At 33.7% G+C, this 18,579-nt stretch overlaps 1 protein-coding gene across 2 annotated transcripts in view; it reads right to left on the reverse strand.

Moving 5' to 3' along the window:
• snu (ABC-type transporter snustorr) overlaps positions 1-18,579 on the reverse strand; it is a 370,795-nt gene that overhangs the window by 26,510 nt on the left and 325,706 nt on the right. For both annotated transcript variants that reach the window (XM_081734791.1, XM_081734792.1), the window contains exons 7-10: positions 13,328-13,498; positions 11,939-12,070; positions 7,857-7,996; positions 6,465-6,669 (exon numbers count right to left, since the gene is read on the reverse strand). In XM_081734791.1, coding sequence (XP_081590917.1) covers positions 6,465-6,669; positions 7,857-7,996; positions 11,939-12,070; positions 13,328-13,498 — 648 coding nt within the window. The remainder of the gene's footprint in view (positions 1-6,464; positions 6,670-7,856; positions 7,997-11,938; positions 12,071-13,327; positions 13,499-18,579) is intronic.

The following is an 18,579-nucleotide window of genomic DNA, read 5'->3' on the forward strand; positions in this document are numbered from 1 at the left end:
TGCTTGTACGTTTTCGTTAGCTTTACCTAAGTGGATCATCAGAAATGAAAATTTCTAAACGTAAAGTGGTTTCATGGGGAACTGAAAAGTCTTTCCAATGTTATTTATATGGGACGTCTTCTATACCCCAAAATGTTTAGACACTTCCGGCAAGATTAGAATGATGAAATTTGGCATGATTGTAGCCCTCCAGGACTAACCGACAGAAAAATTGCCAAAAGTAAAAAATTCCAACTTTAGAGTGGTTTTATAGGGAACTAAAAAATCTTTCCCATGTTATTTATATGGGACACCTTTTACACCCTCAAATTATTGAGCACTTCCTGCAGGGCTACAATGATTAAATTTGACATGATTATAGCTTTTCGGGACAAACCCACAGGAAAATTGCCAAAAGTGAATATTTTTAATTTTTAGGGGGTCTAAAGAGGGGATGAAGAATTTCCCCATGTTATTTAGAGATACTTTTTCTGGACCTATAATCTCATGTTTTAGGTACTTAGAATTGGAATAAAAATTTCAAATTCGGCATGCTTGTACGTTTTCGTTAGCTTTACCTAAGTGAATAATCACAAATAAAAATGTCTAAACGTAAAGTGGTTTTATGGGGAACTGAAAAATCTTTCCAATGTTATTTATATGGGACGTCTTCTATACCCCAAAATGTTTAGGTACTACCGGCAAAATTAGAATGATGAAATTTGGCATGATTGTAGCCTTCCAGGACTAACCGACAGAAAAATTGCCAAAAGTAAAAAATTCCAACTTTAGAGTGGTTTTATAGGGAACTGAAAAATCTTTCCCATGTTATTTATATGGGACACCTTTTACACCCTCAAATTATTGAGCACTTTCTGCAGGGCTACAATGATTAAATTTGACATGATTATAGCTTTTCGGAACAAACCCACAGGAAAATTGCCAAAAGTGAATATTTTTAATTTTTGGGGGGTCTAAAGAGGGGATGAAGAATTTCCCCATGTTATTTAAATGAGACTTTTTCTGGACCTATAATCTCATGTTTTAGGTACTTAGAATTGGAATAGAAACTTCAAATTCGGTATGCTTGTACGTTTTCGTTAGCTTTACCCAAGTGAATCATCAGAAATGAAAATTTCTAACCGTAAAGTGGTTTCATGGGGAACTGAAAAATCTTTCCAATGTTATTTATATGGGTCGTCTTCTATACCCCAAAATGTTTAGGTACTACCGGCAAAATTAGAATGATGAAATTTGGCATGATTGTAGCCTTCCAGGACTAACCGACAGAAAAATTGCCAAAAGTAAAAAATTCCAACTTTAGAGTGGTTTTATAGGGAACTGAAAAATCTTTCCCATGTTATTTATATGGGACACCTTTTACACCCTCAAATTATTGAGCACTTTCTGCAGGGCTACAATGATTAAATTTGACATGATTATAGCTTTTCGGGACAAACCCACAGGAAAATTGCCAAAAGTGAATATTTTTAATTTTTAGGGGGTCTAAAGAGGGGATGAAGAATTTCCCCATGTTATTTAAATGAGACTTTTTCTGGACCTATAATCTCATGTTTTAGGTACTTAGAATTGAAATAGAAACTTCAAATTCGGTATGCTTGTACGTTTTCGTTAGCTTTACCTAAGTGAATCATCAGAAATGAAAATTTCTAACCGTAAAGTGGTTTCATGGGGAACTGAAAAATCTTTCCAATGTTATTTATATGGGGCTTCTTCTATACCCCAAAATGTTTAGACACTTCCGGCAAGATTAGAATGATGAAATTTGGCATGATTGTAGCCTTCCAGGACTAACCGACAGAAAAATTGCCAAAAGTAAAAAATTCCAACTTTAGAGTGGTTTTATAGGGAACTAAAAAATCTTTCCCATGTTATTTATATGGGACATCTTTTACACCCTCAAATTATTGAGCACTTCCTGTAGGGCTACAATGATTAAATTTGATATGATTGTGGCTTTTCGGGACAAACCCACAGAAAAATGCCAGAAGTGAATATTTTTAATTTTTAGGGGTTCTAAAGAGGGAATGAAGAATTTCCCCATGTTATTTAAATGGACCTTTTTTGACGTATAATCTCATGTTTTAGGTACTTTGAATTGGAATAAAAGCTTGAAATTCGGTATGCTTCTACGTTTTCGTTAGCTTTATCTAAGTGAATCATCAGAAATGAAAATTTGCAACCGTAGATTGGTTTTATGGAGAACTGAAAAAATCTTTCGCATGTTATTTATGTGGGACGTCTTCTACATCCTAAAATGTTTAGGCACTTCCGGTATGATTAGAATGATGAAATTTGGCATGATTGTAGCCTTTGAGACCTAACCGTGAAAAATTGCCAAAAGTGAATTTTTTAAAATTTTTCAGGGGTCTAAAGGGGATGAAGAAATTCCTATGCTATTTAAATGGGCGTTTTCTTGGGATACAAAATCTTATATTTCAGATAGTTGAGATAGGAAAAAAAAGACAGTCGGTGGAATTCCGCTCCGCTGCAGCTGTTTTGTCCCCACTTTGAACTCGTATTATACACGCCCTTATGACGCTCTGTGGAGGTCTCATTCACTCTGTTCTTACGCAAGTTCACAATGTAACTGAACTACCATAACCAGGTAGTATGCTGCACATACGCTTAACAACAGCTGACCTTCGTCTTATCCTCATTCGCATTCAACTCACGGTGGGAGGTCCAATTGAACACAGACCTCCACAAAAACAACAGAACTTTCTTGCTTACCTTTATAAATTAACAGAAATAAAAAATTCCAACTTTGGTGGGGTTTATTTATAGGAACTCCTTTTATATCTCAAAATTATTGGGCAATTTCTTTAGGATTACAATGATTAAATTTGGCATGTCAAAGGAAAATTGCCAAAAGTGAATATTTTTAGTTTTTAGGGGATTTTTGAAACGGGTATTACGGAACGTGTTTGTTACAGTTGCTTTATATGTTGTATTCTTGTTGATCTCTTGTTAAAATGCACGGTTATTGTTACCTTAAGAGTCGGAAGGAGTCAAGTGACCTTGACAAATCGAAGATATCGCAGTACAAAGTGTTTCCTTATTTTGGCAACAGATGGGGTTGTTGCTAAAATGCCGTCAAAGCAAATGGCACCCCTCCTTTTCCTTCGTTTTCCCCTGCATGTGGTCAAAGTTGGATAGCGCAGGAGGGGGATGGTTACGGATGTAAATGGGACAGAGGAGTGAAATTCCTTTCTTTTGGCTAAAAGAGAAACAGAACTGAAGAAAAAATAAATACAGAGATATTGTAAGAGGGGCCAACATGATATCAGCCGTCAGCCACTCAAATATCTACAACGGTCACAAACATACCATAGAGAACTAAAGCACTTGTCGCCTATCTCTTTCTCAAAGGATTCTATCTATGGTAAATAACGCGGGAATAGTGCAGGAAGAGTCTGATATAAAATGAAGAACCATGCAAATATTTTTAAAAAAACGGGAGAGTCGATATTCTAATTTATTTTGGGCCTTCGTGGTTAAAAAAAAAAAAAAAAAAAAAAAAAAAAAAAAAAAAAAAACTTGGAATTGAAAGGCAGAAAACCCAGACAAAGATCTGAAATGTATTGGCAATGTGACTCTTTTTTAGTGGAATCCATTTCTTTATTTTCTTTTCAAAATATGATCACCAGATTTACCCTCTGTCTCGCCTTCACATTCGAATGGTCCTGGGATCGATACCAGTAGCTGACCATCCTGAATTTTTCCTATTACAACAGGAAAGGGACGCAATGTTACATTTAGCCTTGGGTACCGGCTTAGAAGGACAGGAGGGAGCATATGCTCTGCTTGGCATTGGTTTTTATTTGGGGAAATAGACCACTTCATTAACAATAGAATTAAAAGATGTGTCACCTTCTTCAGGAAGGTACACTCATGTCCAAAATTATTGTCGCATGTCTATAAATATGTTGTTGTAGGAATATAATTTGATAACGAATTCACCCGGTATTTTTTATAATGTTAGTATGTGTACAATCGGCAGAGACATGTATGCAAGTTTCATGTCAAAAGAGGAGTAAATAAGAACAATAAAACGAAAATAAAACTTTCGTGTCCATTTAGCAACATTATGATTTACTCATTCTAATTTTCGTGTTTATAAATATTTTCCTATGAAATTTACCATATATACATTTCCCGATTATACACATAGAATCAGTATTAAAAGTACCCAGCAAATTCAGTATTACATTATATTCTTACATGAAGACAGTTATAGATATGCGACAATCATTTTGGAGATGAGTGTACAAGGACGTAACAGGTGTTTGTTTCAAACATTGAATAAGTGTTCGTATACATTGAACTTATTTCCTGACGTCATAGAACTAAGAACTGTCACAGAGCGACGTAAGTCCGGCGACAATACAATATTTCATTTTTACTTTCATACTTTGCAATATATCTATTTATTTTAAAAGCAAATTTTAATATGTTTTTATTTTCAACTATTTTATCCTAAAATAAATACTAGCCTTTAACCAGCCCTTATTTCCCTGGTTGCATATCACTTTAGGATTTGGAAAATGTGTCCAACGAATAAAAAAATGATAAAACACCTTTTAAAGACATTCTTTTGTTAATCAATTCGCAGTAAAAAGTTAAAAATAATCTTATTTATGCAAGCATAAATAAAAAGAATGGGGCGCGTCATTTTAAGAATTTATAAAGTAACTGTATGTAAGCCTATATTAGAGCGCATCCTTTTTTTTTTTTTTTTTTTTTTTAGTCATGCATAACCAAAATTGTTTTCTACTTTTAAGTGCGACTTGATTAATGAAAGAATGTCTTTAAAAGGTGTTTTATCATTTTTTTATTCGTTGGACACATTTTCCAAATCCTAAAGTGATATGCAACCAGGGAAATAAGGGCTGGTTAAAGGCTAGTGTACCTATAAAGCTTGGGTTCTATAGTTTCTAGATACGTCTAGGAAGATATAGATTCTATACCTAGTTATGCTTCATTTGATTGATTGATTGATTCTTATTTAGTTCATTGTCAGCAGTGAGGTTATATATAAATGTAACCGAGAAAGTTCTGTCGCTTTCTGTGGAGGTCTGTGTTCAATTGACCCTCACACCGTGAGTTGAATGCAAATGGAGATAAAACGAAGGTCAGTTGTTGATGTGGGTATATCCAACATACTACCTAGTTGTGGCAGTTCAGTTACGTCGTGAACTTCCGTAAGAAGAGAAAGAACACGGGACCTCCATAGAGCGTCATGAGGGCATCTATGCTGTACGAGTTCAAACTGGAGTCAAACGCCGCTGCAGCGGGGCGAAATATATGCCAGGCCTTTCTGAGGGTGTTGTGACTACGTGGACACTGCAGCAGTGGTTCAACAAGTTTAAGAACGAACGAAATACTCGAAGACGCACCACGTACCGGAAAACCAACACACGTACAAAATGAAGATCTTAAGGCACCAATTGAGGCGAACAGGGGCCAGATATGTGAGGAACTGGAACTACAATCCAGTGTGAGTGGAAAAACACATTCAGTAGCACCTCCATCAACTTGGGAAGCACTACAAGTTGGGTCGATGGGTTCCATATGATTTGACTTCGGGCCAGAAGTCAACGGAGCAGACACCTGTGTTTCTTTGCTGTCTCGTCTGAGGAAGGAGCCATTTCTGGACAGAGGTTGACATGTGATGAGAAACGGGTCCTGTACGAAGCTCTACGGCGCCGTCCCATGAACCGGTTCCAAAACAACCGAAATCAGCATTGCGCCAGAAGAAGGTCCTTCCTGTGTTTTTGGTGGACCGCTCGCAGCATTGTGCATCGAGAAGTGCTATCAGTTGGTCAGAGCATCAATGCAACTGTGTACTGCCAGCAGTTTAGCCGTGTTCAAGAAAAACTCAAAACTCTGGAGCCAGCACTTCTGAATCGCAAAGGGGTCCTCTTATTACAGAACAACGCTAAGCTTCACTTGGCTACGATGATCCGGGACACCATTCTACGCCTTGGATGGGAAATACTATTGCATCCGCCATAGTCTCCATACATTGCACCGTCCGTTTATTACCTGTTCCATTCCTCGGATCATCACCTTAGAGGACGCCAGTTCAATTCCCTTGATACCTTCTTCACTTTACGCCCCACCAAGTTCTACCGCGATGGAATCCATAGGCAAGGTCGTCGATGTTGATGAAGACTATTTTTGATCTGCAGGTATGTCTTAGGTGACATATGTTCGAAGGTGGTTGGTGAAAAAGCGACAGAACTTTCTTGATTACCTTTATAGAACATTGTGCCTTATTTGTTTATAAATGTGAAGTTTCTTATTGAAAACGTTATTCTATATATTGTACGTCATTTCCTTGTTTTTAAATGTTTAGATGAGAGATTCTAATGACTCAAATCTCAGTAATATAATGAAATAAATAAATAAACGATTATAGCAATTTTTGTACACGATACACAAAACAGATGATACATTACCTTTACTATAGAGTTGTTGTTTAAGAAGTATAAGTATCGACAACTAAATCTCTCATAATCACAATCAAAGCTAGGAACGCATTCGTCGGTTTCATTAACTTCATGGTTGACTATCGCTAAATGTAATCCAGTCGGATCCCGTCCAATCGCCAAACAGAACAGGATTACTTGCATCACAGGAAGGGCAAATATAAAGAGCATCACACTGGAAATGGAAAAATATATAATAAAATATGTATTTCAGGAGGCTTATGCATGGAATACTGTCTCAGTTATTTTAATATAATTATTAAATTGTCTTTCTCATTTGTAAAATTAGCAAATAATGTTCTATCCAGTGGCGGATCTCGAGGGAATTTACATCAGTAAAATCTAGTTTTATCGCTACAAGCACAAAGAAGAAAACTTACCAAACATCCTAACTCGTGCACACAAGAATTAAAACATTAGGACTTTTTCTTTCTTTTGCTTTTCACTGATTTCCCTTAAGAGCCGCCACTGGTTCTAGTTCTTTCTTCTGGAAACATTTTCAAGAACACTCTTTAGAATATTAATGTATAAACAAAGAACAAGCAATATAATATTGTTGGATAAAGAATGTTAAATTTGATCATATTCGAATATTCATAACTACAGTACTACAAACGCAAGGAAAATTTTATTGAAAGATATAATACAACCATGACTGTACGGATGTTAATAACGGGTGAGGTTAGATTTACATCGAAGCTGCACCATCCGGTCAGTGACGTAATGTCACATGGTATTATCAGGGGGCATAGATGGAATCAAACGAGCCCTGTGGGACTTCTAACTCCCTTCGCTCGATCAGCTATGTTTCATAACGTACGTAAGTTACTTTTTTTTATCAATAAATTTGTGTGTGCAAAGTGAATTAATTACCACGTGACATTACGTCACTGGCCGGATGGTGCAACTTTGATGTAAATTTAACTATACCCGTTAATAACATTAAACTGAAGTTTGACCATAAGATGCTACTAAATTTATACTGTAGTGCCAAAGTAACCTTCAAATTTCTTCTGCAAAAATGCTTTAATTTTGGCACGAATAATGAGACGCCAAATTTCAAAAAATAGATATAGTAGTGATAGATTCAAATAATGCCTTTAATGGTTTCATGAATTTTGTCTTTACATTTTGTTACTCTTTATGTATATATGCATGCATAGCATGTATTCTCCTTACTCCATATTTTTCATGGCAAACTTTATATTTATTTGATCTATTGAGTGTTAAACAAAAAGATGAAAGGTTTATATTTGAATAAACATAAAAATTGAAATTATCAGAAACAAACTAGTTCTATGAGTCTCTCGAACAAAGTAAAATCCACGTAAAGAATCCAAGAAACAAAATATTTCAACTTACCCAACATTTCTCCACATCCGAAGAAAGTTCTTCGTCAACAGAGCACGCATCTTGCCTCGAGTCGTAATATTACAAAAGTCGCTACAATCGCCGCAGTCATCACAGTCAAGTATTGTGTTATTACTTTTACTTTGAGACAACTGTAATAAAATACAAACATATTTATAAGTTTCGTACATCTAATATCAGTGTCAATACAATTTGCTCAATATCTCACGAATATATTCTAGGTGGCAACCTCTGATACGAAATCATACATAAAAGATCTAATTTTAAGGTGGATCACTAGGTGTTCTCGGTGCTATGCTAAACAGTGCTTGAATAGTGCATCGTTGCCAGATAGTGTCGAGTGTTTACTGATGACAGATAATAAAGGAAGTAATAATGGAATTCTGCTTGGATACTTACTGGAGAAATTAGTTTTAGACCCTTATCGCAATTTGCAGCTAAGTTTCGCTTCTCAAAATGCAACGCTATAATCCAGTAATTTTCTTATTGTGACTACCACAGTAAACGTTCAAATTTGGCAACAACGCATTATGGCGTACTGCGCAAGTTTCTTCTCAAAATCTATTTCCTTACATGTAAATTAATATTTAAATAAAATATGAAACATAACATAAAAAACGGTCAAACAATATGTCTATTTTCTAATAGGATCATTAGTTTAAAATATTTTACACATACAAATAAACATTTCATAAAACTGAGCACTTCTAGTAAGATCTAACAGCAAGTTCTAGTAAGATCTTGTGTGCTTATTGTAAAATGAATAAAATATTTTCTTTTATTTGTTACATTTTTCGATATCATGGGAGACAACCAAATGAATCAGTGTCTTCTGTTGTAGCTGAAACATAACTCTATCTTATAGTATAATATTTATAATATGTAACGTTTCATTGCGCAGTAATTAAGGAAATGAGCTAAAATATGTATTGACTTCCGGGTGGTGATCCACCTTAAAAACTATAAAATTATTTCTTAATTAATCCTCTCTTGATTGTAGTATTTATGCATAATAAATTGTTCAATCAAGTTCAGTTCAACATCATTCCTGTGAAGTATGCCGTAATAATGCGATGAATTCTATTTTAGTAAACTATAAACCGTCCTAAATAAATTCGAACGTTCACTGAAGGAGATCTGTGATTTTTCATGTATGTTGTGTGTTTCTAAAGCAAGTATTTTTCACATTTTCTTTTGCTATGTTTATATGGTATTATAAGAGGTTACTGGAAATCATGTGAATCTTAAGTGCTCAAAACACTACAAAAATGGCTAACATTGTATGCCACGAAAATCTGCATAAGTACATTATTGTAGTTTTGAAGTAGTTAGTTTATTTATATATAGAAGATGACAAAAGATATTGTGAAAAAAGAACTTTGTTGTAACCGAGAGAAACGGGAATGGGAGATGACGGAAACTTTGTAACGTGGAACTGCATAATTTATACCGTTCACCAAACCTTGTTAGAATCATCAAATCTAGGAGGCTGAGGTGGGCAAGTCATGTAGCCAGAATGGAAAAGTCTTAACTGGAAGACCAATCGGAAAATATTGAGATGGGAGGACAATATTGAGATTTATCTCCCAGATATAAGGATATAAAATAGAAACTGGATTTATTTGGCTAAGGAGAAGCCAATGGAGAACTTTTGAGAACTCTACATTGAACCTCCGAATTCCATAGGCCATAGAGTTAGGTTTTAGTTAGTTTTTACCAAGAATGAAGTACGAAGTTTATGAATTCAAGTAGGGATAATAGTTAAATATAATATTTTGGTTGCATCCCAAAGGTGTTGTTATCAACTTATCTCAAATAGGAAGCAAACATTGCACTATAAAAATAAGATTAAGATTACGTGAAGATAATTAAATGATTAATATATTTAATAATTGTAAAAGAATCTAGAAGTAAATTAATAAAGAAGTCAAAGATAGTTAAGTGTGACTACTTTTACGATTCTCATAAACATAAGATAATACCAATATTAAAAATAATAATGGCGCAGTCTCATACAGTTGTCATCTGACGTGAGTGGAAATAAATACAAAGAAAATATCAAAGTATTGAACGTAAATCAAAGAAAATGGATTAATCTCAATTACGTTTACAAGATCAGCAGAGTAACTAGTTGACGGAAGCCATTTGAAAGTTGAAAGAATAAATACAAAGAAAATATCAAAGTATTGAACGTAATTTAAAGAAAATGGATTAATCTCAATTACGTTTACTAGTTCAGCAGATTAACTTGTTGACGGAAGCCATTTGAAAGTTGAAACAAGAAATCTTGAGTCCAAGCATTTAGTCAAGACCGTTGGACAGGGACAGAACCAACGATGGACAAGCGTTTTGGAAGTTTGCAATATATATGCAGAAGATCTCGGGAGCCCACTGTAACAAGATTTGCCCAGCCATAAACATTTACTTTTTAGTCATTTTGTTCGATTATGCTTTGCTGAAAAGTTTAATCTAAAGTTTAAATGGAAAATAAACCCCCAGCCTGAAATGAGATCAAACGCACAACAAAAAGTTACATCTAAAACGACACCAGTGGAATCAAAGTCATCAGATACTACCACAAGCTTAGGTTAATCATGTTACCAAAGTTTTCTGGGAAAACGCAACGTGTATGCTCAATGAAAACAAAAGGTTAACCAAGATCAATTGAATACATCGACAATGATAAAGTTGAACAAAGTGGAAAAAGAGAAAATGAAATATGCAAAAGTGAGCTAGAAAGAAATACGTGTCACAAAGTTAAACAGAAGGCATGCCCACAACTGGTTAGATCTGATTCACCCATGCTTAGGTGTCCTACAATTTTGAAAGGCCAACAGGAGATTTAGACAGATGTCGGTAACAATTCAGAGATAGCACGAAAAACATAGGGTTTCAAGTTTCGCAAAAAAAAAAAAAAAAAGTTAAAAGCATATTTGCTAGAATATGTATATTAAAAAAAAAAGTAATGTAGTTTTGTTCAGAAAATGTAAAGGAAGGGAGAGTGCTGGGCGAAAAAAAGTTACGAATTGATACACATGCCACTCATTTGTAGTTGTCAGGTTAGACCCTACCTAAAACGAGTGTTCAAAGTATCCTCCTATCGTATTCAATGCATAAATTATTTCTTTTAAATACAGAAGAACATATTACATTACTAATGTTGTTGGTTTATAGTTTATCTGCGCTCTTTTAAATGCTCTAGATGCGTTTTTTTTTCAGTTCATTATGCACATTATGGAAGCTTCTCAGTTGCAGCAAGTGACCTACCAGTAATGCCAAATTATCTATGATAATGATTCAAGTTATGGCTTGTTTGTCAAGATGGATGTACAGTGCTCGGAAAACGCTGCAAAAATAACTCTTGTTACCACTACTTTTGAAGTACAAATACAAGTTCATCTTCCTTTAATTTTCTATACCTACACACATTGTAAACTTACTTAATTAGAACTGATAACAACATCTGTTATAAAATCACTTCTTACAATGTACTATTCATGAATCACGTATTGGCTTTAACCACACCATAACATTGTTTATGTCAATTAGCTATTTGCTATCCTAGTCAATTGCGAACTGAATAACTGCTACTCTAGTCAATTGAAAACTGAATAACTGCTACTCTAGTCAATTTAAAAATGAATATTGCTACTCCAATCAATTTGGAACTTAATAACTGCTATTCCAGCCAATTGAAAACTGAATAACTCTTACCCTCGTCAACCGCGAACTTAATAACTGCTACTCTAGTCAATTGAAACTGAATAATTGCTATTCTAGTCAACTGAGAACTGAATAACTGCTACTTTAGTCAATTTAGAATGCAATAACTGCTACACTAACCACTTGAAAACTGAATAACTGCTACCCTAGTCAATTGCGAACTGAATAACTGCTACCCTACTCAATTGCGAACTGAATAACTGCTACTCTAGTCAACTGAGAACTGAATAACTGCTACTCTAGTTAATCTAGAACTGTACAACTGTTAGTATCAAGGGACTTATGATCCATCTTGTACATTGCCCAGAAAAGGATTACTACTTTGTAAAATGTAATAATTTAGTACTCACATCATAATCAAATACTCCATTGGGCCCCTCAGCCACAAGCACTTCTTTTGATTGGTGGAAATTGAGACCGACTACGCCACTTTCTTCCGTCACATAGATTGGATCTCCCTTCTTGCCCCAGTTAAGTGATGCCTGAAAATACAATACACTATCTTCAAATACTCTTTAACAGTTAGCCAACAAAAAGCGGAAATACATCTTATAGGGGTGTATAGTATTGACAAATTGCTGTATGTTACAATAAAGAAAGTAGTTTTGTGCTAGACAAAGAATCAGAGAATTAAAAATGAATAATATCAATATATTTTTATTTATGGAATAGCACGCTATTCATTAAGTTTCACAATAGATTTTCCACTACACATTTTGATCTTGACTTAATTTAACGACTTAATTTAAGCATTAAAATACAGTAAATATGTTTAAAAAATCTAGACTATTGAGTTATTGCAGGAAAATATAAATCTATCTCTGGTCAAGTAAATATTTGCGTAAATTGTTTCAGTTGTCAGTATCTCCTGGGATCTTAAGAACTGTTATAGGCGTATATAGATGCGAGAAATAGGGTTCAAAAATCAGAAAACACATTACGCACTATGCAAAATGTTTATATACATATTCACGAATTATATCTTATTCACGATAAACTTCTCTCTTAAGACCAGTAACAACTACTGGATATTTTTATTATTACAAATCTATTTTTTTCTCAAGTAGAAAGTTATCATTAACTTATATAACATTATTTTTGGAAGTCAAAATATAAAGAAAAGAAACAAAAATGGTTAGTTTCGAAATTGAAATACTATAATACAATGTTTACAAAATCTGGAGTATTGTTTAGTACTGATGTGTATACATAATAATTTTAGTTTCTTCTATTATTTCCCAAAATATCACTACGAAATGGTTTACTGGGATAATCGTCCATGACAAAGGAGTTTTGTGAAAACTCATAGGGTGAATTCGACTTTATTTAATTAAAGTTTAGTTTTGTACGGCAAGACAGATTTTTTCCAAAGTCTATTTTAAGAAAATTCAAGGATGTGTGCAATATTTAAGAATGTGTGCTTATAATACAATTTACGTTTTTAAAATATAAGTATCTGCAATACGAGTTTTCAAATCCATTTCCTGGAATCCAGGATAAGTAAAAAGGCAAAATCCAACAAGGAAAATCTATTTTAAAAATTTATCTTGAGAATTTGTGTAAGAAATTTAAATTTATGTAGTAACAGAAGTATACCTAGGTAATTAAATTTTCACAAATGAAGAAATATAATAATAATAATAATAATAATAATAATAATAATAATAATAATAATAATAATAATAATAATAATAATAATAAAAATAATAATAATAAATAAATAAAAATTATATCCATACCAATGAAATGTTGTTCGATACGTTCAAATCTACGAGGTTGGCACTACTGCTGATTCCCTGTTTTCTGCTCAATTTCAAAAACACTTCTTCCAGAGATACACAGTTGTACATGTCCAGCAAATGTTGCGGTGACTCTTCAGCTAGCAACTTTCCACTTCTCATCAAACCAATCTGAAGAAAACAGAAAAACATGATTGTAGTTAGTTTCATGTCGTGCATCATTTCATGATCTTAGATACTAAATTATTTCTTTGGTAGGTATCATGTCAAGAAGTAACGTAATTCCAATTAACTCTTACACATTTCTTATTAAAATACGATATTCCTTTATTTTTAGCTAAAAAAAAAAAACACTTTCATAATTTCTTTCTATCCTCACTAGAGCAGTAATATGTAATAATATAGAGAACTGCTTGTATTTGGTAAACACTTAAGCACTGTAGCTACGGACATTGTAATTGAATTCTTGAACCTGTTGTGTCATGCAATAAATAAATAAAAGTAACATAATATATAAGAAAGAAAGGTTTTATTTTTTAAAAATGAAACTCGACGTGAAAATAACAGCTTTTAATGTTCTCTTCCATTAGGGCCTAACAAAGGGCCTAACCGGTTGCAATGATGTGAATAGACTTTGGGGAAGATGGCTAAAATTTAGCTCAATTGTACAAGAGACTATATAGATTCTATATTACAAAGGGAAATTGTTCTAAAATGGATGGAACATAGTCAAAAAGCACGAAATATTAGCATTAATGTCAATGGAAATCATGAAAAACAAATGATTCCTCCACTTATCTCAAAAACCAAAAGAGGGAGATGGCTGAAAATTAGCTTAAATATAGAACGGACTATGTAAATTCTACATTCAAAAAATACATTGTCCTACAATAGATGGAACATAGTAAAAAATCATGAAACATAAACAACAAAGTCAATGAAAGATCAATGAAAAAAAAAAATGAAGTCATCCACATATCTCAAAAACTATAATAAGGAGATGGCTAATTGAATGCTCATTGCAAAGACATAATAAAGAACTTAAAAACGATGTATAGCGCGTAAGGTAAATATAAATAGAACATTGTCAAAAGTCAAGTTGTTTTTTGAGAAAAAAACAATAATAATGATAAAGTATATGCATCTTGGAATTACTCAGGGCGCTCCACGCGCAGGTTACGTGCTTCAAATATATCACATCTAGAGTTGGAATCTCCAGACTCCATTTAGCACGCAACGTGACTTTTGACCTGATCACGTGACACATCTGGTCCTTATGGCAAACCGCATAGGCCCTTCAAAAATCTAATTTAATACCATTTTATTTAGGGCGGAACTAGAAATGTTTTTCTTGTTAAAAACTGTGATCCTTTCTTGAATACTCTTTTAAGGAAACAAATAACCGATTTCTTCTTTTTTTTTTTAAAAAAAAAAATATAGACATGGAAGGAAGAAATTCAAGGAAAAAACTGGAAAATTGAAAAGGTAAGTATGTAAAAATGTAATGATCGATTCTTGTGCACATTAATTGTGGGAACAAGGAAACGTTGAGAAATACGGAAGTAATTATTTTACATCACTATTTATTGCTAAATAAATTGTATTATGACATATTCTAGAATTCTAGTCGTAAATCTACAAACTTTCATTTTAATGAATAACCCCAAATATGATAATTCGTAAATGGAAGGCTCTACGAGAATTATACTGATTAAAAATTAACATATTTCTACAGAACTTCTTGATTTTAAGAATGTTTTTCCATATTTTTAATGAAAACATTAACATTAGGTTCTTGTGTAACATTAACTTTGCTGGTCTTTATACATATTTCATACCTGTCAGACATAACAGTAGGTATTTCATTATGTAAGAGTAATTAAATTAATTAATTTTTTTTAAAATATGGTTTCAGTAACGTCAATTACCCTCTTCGCTGGGTTAAATTTTTTTAAAAAATAGTAATATGTTCCGTTATCAGTCACTTTTTACCATTACTGAAGCACTCTCTAATAGATTTTTTTTGTCTCATTCTACAACCATAACATATAAATTTTTTGGAATTTCCAACTTGACATATTGCCACATAAAGTAGGCGGTGAGAGAAGTAAGGGATTCTCTCCCTCCTCTCCCAGACTGAATTTGGACTTAAACGGCATCGGAAGTGTCATTGTTCATCTAGGCAACATCGAAAACTATGAATTCGACACTCATATCGGTCATTTTCGACTATATATATATATATATATATATATATATATATATATATATATATATATATATATATATATATATATATATATATCCCCCTCCCCCTTCCCTAGGTCGCAAAGTCAAAGTGAAATGATAAAAATACTTCCAGACCCGAACCTCATTTATGTTGAAAATTTGCTAGAGATCGATCGAGTGGTAAAAGAGTTATTAAGTCACAATCATAGTTATTTTCATTTATATGTATATGTAGATAGATTGTGATTTTTGTGCAGTGTATTGAAAGGCAGAAACCATTTCGTATTAGCTTTGAGGATAAAGTCCTAGCTTTCGCAGATTCTAATTCTACTGGCAGTACATTGTCTTGGGTGCAACCCTGGGTAGTGTATCGTATGTCACTTTAACAGTAAAGCTCATCTCTCACAGCCTCGATGCCGTACAGGGGTGTAAAGCAAAATTACAAATTACACGCATTTTTTAAAGATTTTTTTCTTGGTGTTAAATACCATGGCTGCCCAAATGGCTTTTGCCTGAGTGGAACATGTCTCTTCACTGTCATTTCTAGCTTACTAGACCGGAGTTCAATACCAGTTAATTCAAGTAGCTTCTTACAATGATGTATCAACTAAATACTGTATCAATACTTGACTGAAAAATGCTCGTTGGAAGGGAAACATTTGCATATTATGCAGTTGCGTTCAAAGAAAAAAAGACAGAATATGCACCGATCTTTGGAAAGCCCTGTATCCTTGTAAACAGATGTAATTAAACTAAATATATATGAATCTTCTTTTACGAATTTGAATCTTTATTTCAAAGCAGAGTATTAATATCTTTTACACACAATTGCAAGTGAGCGGAGTACGCATAAGTTTATCAAGAGGGAGGGAGTTCCAGCACTCAATTTGTGTATACACACACACACACACACACACACACACATATATATATATATATATATATATATATATATATATATATATATATATATATATATATATATATATATATATATATATAATACATTTTTATTTTCCTATAATATCAATATCTTGCTCAAGGTATAGGAGGTTAAACCCCGAAACCCTTTTTGTATACGCCACTGCTTTGCAAGAATGTATTCATTGAAAAAAAAAAAAAAACACTGCATATGATGCAGTGCCTTTTCACAATTCTGATAAGAAGACCTTTAAATATTAACAGGGATTTTAATACCAAGTAAACTTTTGTGGGAGAACCAATACTGTAGATATACTTCTCTTTCCTTCTTTCTCCCTTTCCTTCTTCAAATTAATTCGGCTATTTTCCATCAAATATTTCAATATCTTCCATTTACATTTCTTGTTTTGCCTACACGTTACTAAACATCGTCATCATTTCTATCATTTGCAAGTCACGTGTTGCAAAATGAGAAGTTTATGGCTCCCAGTTAAACTCTTCATCTTCGTAAAACAATTAACGATTTTCATATCATTCAACATCTTTAACCATTTTTCAGTTTTCCTCGTTTCCCCTCCACCTTAGCATTATCATGTCACTCAGGAAATAGTTTATCTTCCTCCTCTTAGTTACGTTTAATATTGTTCTTTCCTCCTTTACACTATTTCTAACAATTTCACATTAGTTTCCCGTTCGGTCCAGCTAATTCTTCACATCCACAGTTTGAAAACCTCCAGTTGCTTTACATTACTGTTGCGTGATGTACGCGTTTCTATCCCTTAAGAGTGAAGTCCTTTATATGAAACATTCGGCGAGTCTTTAAAGTCACAAAATATATAATATTTTTCGATTTCTATACTTGCTTTTATTTCACCTTTACACTATATTCCTTCACAATATTTTCTATTAGTCACGTTTTCTCTTTCTACTTCTATACTTAATATAAATTGGTTCGATCCAATCCATTGCTTTTGTCGTTTTAATGTTTATTTTAATTGCGTGTTTTTCGATGTTTGTTCTTGACTTTCGAATATGTTAATTTTAGATTAAGTAACATATGGCATTCGAATCCACACTTCTAGATTCTATATATACTAATGGTATGTTCTACGTAGGCTAATGGTAATTCCTGTTTACTCTAATGGTAGATTCTACATAGGTTATTGGTAAGTTCTATGTAGGCTAATGGTAGGTTCTACGTAGACAAATGGTAGACCCTATGTAACCTATTGGTAAGCCTACGTAGCCTAATGGTAAGTCCTATATAAAACATTGGTAAGTGCTATATAGGCCAATGGTAAACGCTGCGCAGGCAAATGGTAGGCTTTAGATAGGCTATTGGTAAGCTCTACGCTATGTAGCTATTGAAAAGCCCTACGTAGGCTAATGGTAAGCCCTATGTAGGTTAATGCTAGACACTACGCACGCAAGTGGCAGGCTTTATGTATATTAGTGGTAGATCCTAATAGCTTATTGATAAGCTCCACGTAGGCTAATAGTAAGTCCTGCATAAGCTATCGGTAAGCCCTATGTAGGCTGATGGTAGATCCTATATAAGCTATTGGTAGACCCTACGTAGGCTAATGGTAGATTCTAGGTAACTTATTGATAAGTCCTACGTAGCCTAATCATAGGCTCAATATAAGCTATTGATAAACCCTACGTAGGGTAATAGTAGGCATCGCTGTAAGTTGGTAGCTGCAAAAATAAGTTGGCTTAACAGTTTGTGTATGTTGCCAGCCAACAATTTGTCGTCAATTATTCACAATTTTCGACCGCGCATACCTAACTAGCCTACAGCTTTTTCTTCTTTCGTAGAGGATACATTGGCAATTCAGTTGGTTGGTAAATGATTGACAAAGCGGCAGATTACAACGTCGGACCAACGTTAGCTAGTCTACCGGTTCGCACTGTTCGGCAAACTATCTATGCTGCTAGAACACTTAATTCTTCTATCTCTGACTGAAATACAATAAGAATCAAGACCCTTCTTTATCCTATCTTTTAAATGTATATTAAATAACGTCGTTGTTAAGAGTAACAGCCATGTCAAACACTCACATTCAAATTACAATCTTCTCTATTACTTCTTTCCCTATTTT

The sequence above is a fragment of the Thermobia domestica genome, chromosome 12 (genome assembly GCF_964235325.1).
Source record: "Thermobia domestica chromosome 12, izTheDome1.hap1.1, whole genome shotgun sequence".
In the NCBI taxonomy this organism is placed as follows: Eukaryota; Metazoa; Arthropoda; class Insecta; order Zygentoma; family Lepismatidae; genus Thermobia; species Thermobia domestica.